The 12,050-nt window shown below is 43.9% G+C and overlaps 1 protein-coding gene across 1 annotated transcript in view; it reads left to right on the top strand.

Moving 5' to 3' along the window:
- Positions 1 to 2,844: 2,844 nt before the first annotated feature.
- The window catches only part of PSMD3 (proteasome 26S subunit, non-ATPase 3), a 36,845-nt gene continuing 27,639 nt past the window's right edge, over positions 2,845 to 12,050 (top strand). Inside the window, exons 1-3 of the mRNA XM_078645676.1 lie at positions 2,845 to 3,160; positions 10,466 to 10,656; positions 11,200 to 11,337. Coding sequence (XP_078501802.1) covers positions 3,025 to 3,160; positions 10,466 to 10,656; positions 11,200 to 11,337 — 465 coding nt within the window. The 5' untranslated portion in view covers positions 2,845 to 3,024. The remainder of the gene's footprint in view (positions 3,161 to 10,465; positions 10,657 to 11,199; positions 11,338 to 12,050) is intronic.

Below are 12,050 nucleotides of genomic sequence, written 5' to 3' on the forward strand. Positions count from 1 at the left end.
ATCGCCGCTTTACCGGCAGGAAACTGCCGATAAAGCGGCGATAATGGGCTTGATAATATGCGATTCGAATTTCAATCGAAGCCCAGGTTAGATGTGTGAACCTGGGCTTCGATTGAAATTCGAATCGCATATTATCAAGCCCATTATCGCCGCTTTATCGGCAGTTTCCTGCCGGTAAAGCAGCGATAAACTACCGCAGCTTCCTTGATAATATGGCCCATAGTTCTTCTTCATGGATCGTTTGTTTCACAAAGAAGAGGATGACGGGACACTGATAAAGTCCTACATGTGTATCATCGCATCCTTCATTTGTTGCAGTGTTTTGATGTTTAATGATATAGTGCATACATGCCAACATTTAAAAAGTGTAAAGTTGGAGATTTAAAAAACAAATTGAGGGAATGTCTTTTCCTATTGACAAATTTGTTAGCAGAGGCAATTTTAGGCGGGAGACAGCTAAAATAGCTCAATTTTTGCTTCAAAAATCAGAAATTTCCCGCCTGAATCGGAATGTATGCATAGTGTACTAAAGACTCATGGGAAATCAGTCCTGCCAAGTACCACGCTTCAGGCGTTAGACTAACGCATTTCAGTCTGGTGATCCGCAGCACCGCACTGAAATGCTAAGTCAACCGTAATATCGCATATCGCCTCAGCTGTTAAGCCGAAGCATTATTAGCACCATGATAGAAAGCTGTCTGGCTCTGTGATGCTTGTAAGCTGACTTGGGGGTTGGCTCAGCTTGTGTCTTCTTAGGCAGTAAACTACAAAAATAATGTAGCAACATTCTCACCCGCCGCGGCATTCACTGATGTCGCAACTTGACTCAGTGATGAGTTTAACCAATAAATTGGCTGCACGGCCAAATGGGGCGCGAGCGAACAGCGGACAGTGAAGTTAGCTGCATCGCACCCTGCATTGTGGGCCACGCGGCCTAATGATGTGAGGACCTGCCAGACCGGACCTGGACTGCAGCCGGAGTGTTGTTGCACTACAGACTAGCACAGCCATGTGAATGATGCAGCTGGAGCGAGTGATCGAGTCCTGCACCCTGGCTGCTGCCAGGAGCCCATGTGGGGGGGGGGGGGGTGTCTTCGTGGCGAGCTAGCCCTTTCTGCTGACGGCGCTGCTTGCTACAGAGTACTAGTAAGAGTCAGTGTCACTAGTACATCTCCAATCCGTCTCCAATTATTTTTAGTGCGTCTGTTATAATGAGCAAAGTAAAGTTGAAGCAGGTGAACCTGAGGCCTCAGAGCCTGTAGCTCCACTTTGACTGTCTGACTGTGATGGGCTGAGTGTACTCAAGCTGAGGTCGGTGCTGCGCCGGCTGTGGGGCTGGGACAGCTGCACGGCACCTGCATCAAAAATCATTTGCATTAGTGACAGCCCACTTTTCATTTAGAAGACACATTTGATGCTCTCTTATATCCCCCTTTGCAGGGGGTAATTCACCATCAGGCATAATTGTAATCCAAGGCTGTGGCATGTTCTGCTGTGCGCTGACGTGGCTGTCAGTGCCATGCCCAGAGAAGGTGGCACAGAGCAACTCATACTTTGTGGTGTTGGGGCCTGTAGGTGGTCGTGCTTCTGGGCTGGGCAGTGGCACAATATGTTTTTTCCAAAATTAAACCCATGTATCTAAACACCGTTGTCCAAGTCTAAGAGCAGACCTTCCTCAGTCTGCATCCCTGTGATCTCCCAGTATGGCCCTGTTTGAAGATTATTACAGCTATCCCCAGGCTGTCCTGGCCGTCATGTCTGGTCAGCATTGGTGTGCGCAGTGTCCGAGTGTAAGGTACAGGCAGAGTTCCTTTTAAACTGCATATAAAATAACAGTGCACACACAAAGTGAAAGACAAGTGCAATTTAAATAATCAGTCGGCAATAAAAATGTTTTACAGTACGAACCTTTAACCTTTTCCATTACGAAATGTTGTTTTCCTCACATCCACCATTCTACATAGAAGAATTCGAAGAAAATTAACATTATCTTTTGTTTTCTATTTTGTTTTACATCTGGAATATTATGTCATTCAGAATGTTGTGTATTGTTAAATGAGCTACATACAGTCAAGTGCTGGCTGGCTGCAGCGCTGCCCTGTTCTTAGTGGTGTTTCCCTGTACTTTCAGTTAACATTTTTAAAAACACTAACGTACACTCTGGTATTGATGCGAGCGTGGAAGATGAGACTTCTACTAGTAACAAGTGGCCTATTCGGGGGCAGGGCTCTCTATCTGTCACGTTGATTTGTGCCCTTCCATTTACAATGCCTAGCAGCAGTTTTAAGATCTTCTTAGCGTTTCTCGTTGCTCAAATGGCTGTCATTTCTGTTTCCCTCGTCTTCATTGCTTGATTTTGCTCATGTGAAAGTGTCACTCATAGTCATTGAAATGTCACTCATAATTGCACTGACATTATGAAAATGTCACAGATAGCAATCTGAAACCTTGGTAGCTATGGGAAATGCAGTCTTTTGGTTTTGTCTGATGTACTTTATTACTGTTTAAATGGCTGCTGAATAGCAAAATAAAAGGAAATGAGGCATAATCCTCGCGTTTGTGTCCTTAATACAACTGCTTTCAGATGCGAAAACTAAGATATTTTGCATTCATTCTCATTTAGAAAGTTCCAACAATATTTTCAATCATGTTCACCCTGGTCTACAGCAAAATGCTCCAAGCAATGATTTAGACTTCTTTAGAATAGAATAAGTACATTCGCTTTGACATCTGATCAAACATCATATTTGACCGTAAATCTTGTATGACTGTGCGGGTTGACGCTCGGTGGATTATCTCAGTGTTCGATTAGCCAGGCACTTGAGTTCTCGACGCTCGGCTGCTCAGGGCTGCGTGTCCCAGAATCCCTCTCTCGGAGCCGGGCTGGCTGCTGTGCGGATTGTTGCCAGTCATTCCCTGTGAGACACCGGCGGGGCCTGTGACACCTCGGCCCAGAGACGCCCGGTGCCGGATCTCGCACTCGGCTTGTTACAGGACCCAGTCAGGCACAGCCAGGCCCCCGCCATGAAGCAACCGGCGGCAGCGGAGGTCCCGCCGCGTCGCACTGAGCCCCAGGATGTCGAGATGAAGGACCCGGAGGGAGCGCCGGTGGAGGGCGGAGAGAAGCCACAGAAGGAGAGGGACGCGGTGACTCTCGATGGTGAGATCCAGGACAAGTGCGGATTCTTTATCCCTAAGAGAGCCCCGCTTACCCTGGGAGTGTAGCTGCAGAGGACCTGAAGGGTCAAAGTGGGGAGTGATGGCAAGATGGTGGTACTTCCAGGGTAGCGTGGGCCCCAGTCCTTGACTGCAGCTGTAGAGTAGTGGTGGGATCTTGGAAGGCAGGGATAGTGAAGAGATGGACACAGTCTTAACAGTGTGAGCCGGGGAGTAGTATGGAGTGCAGAGCCTTCTTCCTTGGGAGAGTGCAGGTATGGAGTGGTGCAAAGGTCTTGGAGAATGAGGAGTTAATAGAGTGACCAGACGTCCGTGGTTTCTCCGGACAGTCCCAGTTTTCAAAGGACTGTACCGGTGTCCCGACGATTTCCTTAATTTTAAACTTATGTCCCGGTTTTTGGGACAAAGGTCAAGTTCAGACAACAAGTTATACAGGGACCTGGTCTCGCTCCCCCCATCGACTCCTTTGGTCCCTCTCCAACACGATTTTGGTAGACACTCAATCAGAGACATAGCAAGGCTGCACCCTGTCTTATTTTTGGTACGCCTCAGAAGGACCCCCGAACTATGTAACTCTGCTTCCGGTTTGACCGAATTGCTTCGCATGGACACAGGCCGTAAGATACCCTGTGTTTCAAATCTTAAGTATTTGATGGGGGAAATTGGGCTAGCAGATGCCTGGGAAAGCCAGTCCCCACCACCCAAGCAGGTATTTAAGAAGGCCTATTGAGAGTGGGTGTCCAACGAAGCAATACGAAATCTGAAGCACGGTTCCCTGACTGAAAAGTTCCTAGATTCCAAGCCCTCCCCCAAACTGGAACCCTTCCTGGACCTCATTGAATCCCCTAGAGACAGGGCTTCGTATTTGAAGTTCAGGTTAGGCACACTACCTGTGAATGCTTTCACTGCGGGGTGGAAACCCTTGGGAGAGAGGGAAGGAGGTTGCCCTGGTTGTGCTTCCCCCACAGAATCCATCCCCCACTTCCTCTTCGCCTGTCCAGCATATGGCCAGGCGAGACGGAGATGGTTGAAACCCGTTTGCTCTAATTTAGGGACAAAACATCATAGGGAGGCATTGCGCATTCTTACATCAGACACCTCTGTGCCCAGTGTAGTATGTGGGACAGCTAAATATCTGGGAAGCGCTTGGCTACATCGATCCAAGCTCCCCTAGGCGCATCAGTTGCAGATTATGGAGCCCCTGCAATGCCCTCTGTTTTGTTATGGTTATCCTTGCCTGATAATTGTCTAAAATCAATGTTTTTTAAGGGTTTTTAACTGTTTTTAAAAACACATTGTCTTTTAAATTCTATTTTTGTATTGTATGTATGACAATGCGCCATTATTTGTTCTATTTATGGAAAAAGGGGATGTATTTCTGTTTTTAAAAATGATGTATGAACTTGTACACTTTTATGATACATTCTATCGAATAAAGTCCTACAACAACGACAAAGGTCAAGTTATCCTAAAAGTAGATTTGAAAGGTATGCTCTCCTTAAGTAAAAAGTTTCTTTCAGCCTGCAGCTGCTAGCATGCTGCAGCAGCAGATGGGGAGACAGCGAGACAGAGTGGGGATGGATTGCAGGGGGTGCTCAAGGTCGTGGCATAGCTAATGTTATATATACGTAGCTTGTAAATGTGTGGCATACATTTATTTACACACACTTACACGTGTGTGCCCACATATGCAAAGCTACTCAAAATCGGGACAGGCCAGACATTAAAGTAAGGTAAATGCTTTAGTCTTACTTTTATGTCTGGCCTGGCCTGGTTTTCTCTAATCAAAATCTGGTCACCCTAGGAGTAAAGGACAGCGGGGAAGCATAAGTCTGCTGTGGGGAGAGTCTGAATTCCATCCAGAGAGCGATTGCAGGTGCGAAGTGATGCATGGGTCGTGTAGGGAGAGAGTCAGGGTAGCGAGGAGTACACAATGAAGGCACGATGGGGAGACAAAAACAGCCATGGGAGAAAATGCTCAAACCAGTCCCGCTCCTTTCATCTACTGGCTGAATCTCTCTCTATTCATGCATTCTTTCTCCCCTTTCTGGTCGCTTTCTCTCTACCTTTCCCCACCCTCTCTCTCAAAGCCTCCCAATGCTTGCTGCAAGTCACCCAGCGAGCTGGGGAAAGTGACAGAGACACAAAGAGCGGTCTAGGCTTTGAAAACTAGCCTCCAAGAGCCTCAGCCCAACTTTGAAATGCACGGTGGAATAAAAGACATGTCCATCCCTGGGCACAGTCTTGCAAGTGTGAGTCGGGTGTAGGATAGAGTATATAGCAGGATTCCTTTGGGGTGTAACTGCAGATGTACAAAGGTGCAGCGGTCCTGGAGCATGAGTGTCTGACAGAAACACACTCGGAGTTGAATCGGGTACCCAGTACAGTGAGAGCATAATTCTTTGGGAGAGCGAGACAAGGTATATATGCTAAATGCAAGGGCTACTGGGAAGGAAAGCAAATCCTTCTGAGTTGCAGTCCAGGGAATGGTGAAATGGACTGCTGAGGCAGAGCCTCGAGGTATGGGACGGGAGGTGTAAAGGGTTGAAGGAGGCTTGAAGGATGAAAGGCAGAGGGTAGTGAGAAGGGGACTGTAGTTTGAGGGGTGTGAGCAAGTGCTTCCAGTTGGGAATACCTCTTTTTGATGTCCGTCATCTTGTGAAAGCTGTTTGAATCCATGTGTCCTTCTAGTGTGCTTGCGGACTAATACTGTCCCCAATCTGCAAAGGCTAGCATCTACAATCGGTTCTGTTATTGCTTTGATGTCAAATTATTACAATATAACATCTTTAAGGAGAGGCGATTTTATGTTACCATAACCGTCTTCATGTTCCGCTGCTAGTTCTACACTTGTCAATTTCGTGAGGCTTCCTAGTGGCTGAGATAAGGTTGCCATATTCAGTAGTGGATGATTCCTAAGATTGGGGTTCTTAGGTACAGATGTTTTCCCAATATTTTTGACTTTCTGTGTATCTATGCGGAGACCCTTGTTTGATAATATCCGAAAAAAAATGGTGTTTCAGAAGCTAACGTTTCTGACTGGTTGCATCTTGTAAGGTTAGTCATTGGAGCAGGCTGCCGAGTCTGGTGTATTCGGCGAGTAACTGGCCGTAGATGAGGATGTCATCACTTAGATTGATTTCACCATCTAGTACATTTAGAGCCTTGCAGCGTTTTGGATTAATTCAGTTGCTGATGATGCTCTAAAGCTTTAGGGTTTGTAACGGCAGATTCCAAAGTGGGTTGAGAAAGTGATGATGTAGTGACTACTTTTAATTTTTTTTTTTTTTAATATAAATTCTTTTTATTCAAACAAAAACATACTTCAGATATGCATAATACATACATTATAGAGTCACAGAAGTTTACATGTGTACCTATTACCCCTGCTGTCTCGTGCATTGAGATCTACTAGTCTGCTGCTGCCATTATTGCTCTCTCAGGCAGTATTGCTCTACCATTGGGTCCAAATAGGCTTTTAAGTGACCCTCTTGCCTCTATCCAAAGTCCTCTGTATTTTGCCTGTGCACCCCATATCTTTTCCCATTTGCGCGGGCAGCCCCAGCTTTGATACACTGTTCTGCCCTGAAGCACTAGTCCATATCTTTTTTCCAGGCTTTTTCCAGGCTTTAACAGTCCTGTAGTGACTATTCTTATCAAGCCTGAGATGGTGTTCTCCTGCGTTCATATCTAATCTAATTTTGAGAACCAGCATGCACCATTCGGGTCTGCTAATACATCATCCAGAGTTGGGTTCATAGATCTTCCTTGTTTTATTGCAACATTTAGTAGCCTCATGTCTGTGCCTATCCTGATTACATCTGATTGTCCTTTTTAGGGGCCACCACCATTGTTGAGACTTATGTAGTGGGCTGACACATTTTCGACCACTGCTAGATCTCCCAGCCATTTGAGGTCTACTTCTACTTTGCTTTGAAGATGGATCAGGACTCTCCTTGTTAGAGAGTGATGGGCTTTATTGTTGTGTCTATGTGGAGTTTGATGGGTTTCACTCTTGGACGTCCCAGTTCTTTTAATATGCCACACACTTTTGAGACAAAATTGTCAATCTCTTTGGTGTTGAAGCAGTGCACAAATAAGATGAAGTGAGTTTTGGCCGTGGAGCAGCTGATATGCGTGGCTGTTCCTTCGTTGATGATAACAAAGAATTTTTGTTTTTGTGTTGTTTTAGCCTTGTATTTTTGTGAAAACACCAGCAACCGTAAGTGATTCTCAGCTACCATATGTTAAAGGCAGGTGCTCGTCGATTGGAGAGCTGGTCTTCGTTTGAGCTTATCGCATTGGTCTCGCTCTGATGTTGTCAGATGCTCCAGTGTCGATGAGTGCCACTATGCCAGACCCAAGGATGGTGAATTCACATTGGGGCAAGAGTCTTTTTGCCGGTTGACGTGATGCTCCTGAGCTGATAGGAGAAAAAATGTCTTCTTCGTCTTACTCGCTATACATGAGTCCAAGGGAGGCTACGTTGTCGTCAGAGAGTTGTAGTGCTGAGTGTGGAGTCGATGCTCAAGTGTATTGCCCTTGCATTTACGAGGGCAGCACCCCTTTTCCTAAAGTGTCTTTTCTGCCCTCTATGCCATACCTTTACAAAGTGATTCTGGCAACCTCATGCTGAGCATAGTCTGCCTTGAGCTGGACATTCACTTATTGCATGTTGTTCTCCTCCACAGTATCACATGTTTGCGGGTAGCTCTTCGCTGTATTGTTTCTGGTTTGATTTTCTTGAGGCTTTGATCTGGTGCAGATATCATTCGCAGCTTCTGTCTTAATTTGTTTTGCTGGTTCACCATGATCTTTCGAGTTTTGCCAGTGCGCCGTCTGTGGTTGTGGAACTAATGTCAGCAAGTTCAATTGACCTGCCGTTTGGTTAAAGATTTTGTTTAGACTTATTCTGGGTTTTCCTAAGCTTCATCGCCTTACAGAAGATCATCCCTGAATAAGTTGGACTCTCACTTGTATGTTTGCATCATCATCCACATATGTACTTGTTAGTTCTCTCTTGCATTCGTAGAAGTTGTCAATGGTTTTGCCTTCATTTTGTTTGGTTTGTCTGAAGATGAAACACTTGTAATCCGGATTGAGTTGTGGTTTGAAATGTTATAGTGCTGCTACAGCCATGTTGAAGTTAGCACAGTTACTAGTATTTGGCAGGCTCTAAACAGTTTGTGTATCTCTTTCCCTGGAGTTTTTGCGCATTCCGTACGTAGCGCGAAGTTCCGCAAAACTCTGCAAAGTGGCGCGGAGCAGTTTTTCTCTCGAGCGGCTCACAATGTTAAGTTGGCGAGCGCTTGCAAGAAAGAATCACACACTAGACCTCCTCCCCCTCAAGGTTTCTCAATGCGGGCGCTTGCGGCAGGTCGCGACCTCTTGCGGCAGGTCGCGACACCGCTCGCTTTGGTAGTGCAGTTGTAGGATGTATTTCTTAATACGTAGAGGCATGCAAGATGTACCTCCCTAAATGTTATCAATCCCTTTTTTTCTGTTTAATAGTATGTTTACTTTTTGGCTGGTCTTGGTGCTATCAGAAGAGAGTCCTTAGTACTTGGCATCCGTCAGTTGACAAGTCGTTCAGCAGAGAGCAAAATAGGCCATTGTGACCTCACCATGTATTGCGTCCTTCATTTTGTGCAGTGTGTTCGCATTGTGGACTTTCAGGTTAGTTTGGACAACTTATTGATGAACTCCATTGAGGGTTTGTTTTGGTTTGGATGGCAAGGTGAAGCAGCCACAGTATTTTACTAGTTTTAGAAAGGTTCTCACTTCTGCATTCTTAGTTTCACTTTTGAGAAGCCACCTGAATCCCCCTCACTGCAGAAGACCTATCTAAATAATTCTGGATGACTTTTCTGGCATTCACTTTTGATTATATGCTTCTGCTTTGTGGCCATCAGTCGAACGTAGTGGGCCTTACTGAGAAATGAGTATGTTTTTGTTCATATCGAAGACCCTTGAATGATCCCATCACCACTCCGATGTTTTTCTGTAGCAAGGGACAACTGTTCCCCGTTTTCTTTAATCACCCCCAGTGCTTTCTAGCTGCTTCAGTTCATGCTTGACTTTTTGGCAAATGTGGAACACCACTCAGCATGTCTTTGGCCTACAAGTTCAATTGTGTTGTCCACGCTTATTATCAAACTACAAGGAGGACCCTGCATTCCAAATTGGAACTGAATAGTTGACCAATCAAATGAGGCAGGATTCCCGTAAGAGTTGTTTACTATTTATGGTTTGTTGAAAGAGAGGAACATTCACATTTTGACTCTTAATGTCTGATTTCAGACAGGGTCAGCATCAAGACAGATGAGTGGGGCCACTTTGTAGGGTCACCATTCTATGAGAAAAGTTGTGTAATCAGGCCTGATGTAGTTGTGTTTCACTGGAGACGTATAAAATTACACCATGAGTTGCGCAACACATGCAAATAGGAGTAAAATATTACTTTAAGAATCTCAAAGTATTCAATTTTCGTAGCAAGATCTAGTTATAGCGACTGACGGGCAGGATATATTCAGCATCATGTTTCAACACCATAAAACGATCATTAAGGAAAAATAGATCTTTGGCCCAAAGTGATGTTCCCGAAGTGCACAACACGACCAGGAAAGTCCATCAGTATGATGCAAAAAAGCTTTAGCAGAAGGAGTGATCCAATAATACCACTCAGAAAACATAAGCTAACTGCAGTTGATTACGTTTGGAAGGTTCCTGATAAGTCTACATATTGCTAAAACGCGAACTCATCAATATGAATGCAATCTGATGTCACAGAAGGGTAAAGAAAGGAAAAAATACTGAGAATGGATGTCATTGGAAGAAATAATTACTTATTTAAAGATAAATATAGTGTCCAGTCTCCCTAATTTTGAGCCTCCGAAATACAATGATACATATGAATATTTTTGTCATATTTTGGTATAAAAATGAATAACTAAAGCAGTATTAATAATGGACATTAAAAGATAACCTCCGATAACTGTACAAGAATCAGAAAATCACTATACATCTTTGTATTTGGATAATCCTATTTTGAGGGGGATAAATGGAACTTGTCTCAGTTTACAGCTGGTTTTAAGTCAAAAAATTACTAATTAGAAGGGTGCAGTGTGGAAATACTCATGTAATAGACTTTTGCTCCATCTTGTTATTAACATAGAGGAAATACCTAATTATGCAGATACATTCTGTCATTCGGTAGTATGAGGTTTCAAAAGATAAATGTACCAAAATATGCTACTGCGTATAACGTCTTCCTCATCTTCTTTGGCAGATATTAAGGAGCATGTGAGGCAGATCGAGAAAGCAGTTTCTGGGAAAGAGCCACGCTTCGTCCTCCGGGCTCTCCGTGCACTGCCTTCCACATCCCGCAGACTCAACCTCAATGTCCTTCACAAGGCCATCCAGGGCTTTTTCACGTCCAATAGCACAGTTCGTGAATTCTTGCTGAGCTTTCTGGAGGAGGTGAGTATGAGAAAATCTTTTCAGTAGGTGAAATTCATATGTTAGGTAGACAGTGTATGACACTCTGAGGTTTCTGAAGGTCAGTGTATGGAAAAAGTTGTGAACAAGTTATACATGAATTTAAGCCACTGTGTTAAACTACCTACTGGGGTTTCTGGAGGAAGTGATCTCTGAGTGACATGTTGTGGTAAAGCAGGTCGAGGTAGTGATTAGTAAAAAGTTTAGGGGTAGGGCAAGTACAACTTGAGGAGCAGATCACTCTTAATGTTTTCTCGCTGTGCTTTTTTAGGAGATGGGCGTTAATTAATTGGGTGTAGAGCAAGGCACCTGTAAATGCTAATCCTATGTAGTGTAAATGTATTCAGATGCTTTCAATAACTATAGCAGCTCATTCCACTTGAAGCAATAGTTTGTGTTTTGTTTTCTCTGTTAGATGTTGTATCTTATAGAGCTCTTTTTAATGGTCCCTAAACAGAGGATTGCTGTTGAGTAAGTAGCACATTGTGTGCTTATCTGATTGATCATTTCCTCTTTCTTTCCTAGCCCATGGACACTGAAGGAGAGTTGCCATTCCGTCCCCGCACTGGGAAGGCTGCTGCATCCCCTCTTCTGCCTGAAGTAGAAACTTATCTCCAGCTCCTATTGGTCGTGTATTTAATGAATGCCAAACGCTACTGTGAGGTAAAGAAGGCTTGCACAAACTCGTGATTGTATTCTCCTCTTATCTCCACCATTTACGGTACCTTTCAGTACCATCCAGCACACCATCTTATTTGAATGAGGAGATGTGGTAAGCAGACATAGTTGACAAAAGAAGGACAAACTGATACAAAAATATGACATGGAGTATTTTGTGGAGTTGAACTTTGAAAAGTGCATCAGTAAATGCAGACCTGACACAAATGAACAGGAAAGGACTGCCTTTGCTAAGCTTGAGTTGGTTTCCATTATTGGAGATATACATAACCTAAGTTTGTCTCTTTATATAGTGAACCATGATGTGACCGAGAGTTACTCATGGTGGCATGCAAGGGCAGACGCAGTCAACTATGTACATATCTTTTTTTTATAGATAACCAAGAAACATAATATTAATTAACCTATTTAAAAATATATATATATGTAATATCGTGCTTATTTTTTATATAATCTATTTGCTGAATCATTTTAATTATGTTTCACATTATAATTTATTGTAAATGGATTGCACTTTTATGGCCCCAGTGACCGAAATAAAGTGATTTTGATGGATTGAACAAACACAGACCGTTATTTTTTATTTTTAAGTTTACTCTGTATAATACTTCTAAAGGTGATACCCAGAGAACTGATATCTGTGTAGTAATACACTCATACTGGGTTGCCGGGAAGAGAAGGAGGGTATGTAATCAATG

The sequence above is a fragment of the Lissotriton helveticus genome, chromosome 5_1, assembly GCF_964261635.1.
Source record: "Lissotriton helveticus chromosome 5_1, aLisHel1.1, whole genome shotgun sequence".
Taxonomy (NCBI): Eukaryota; Metazoa; Chordata; class Amphibia; order Caudata; family Salamandridae; genus Lissotriton; species Lissotriton helveticus.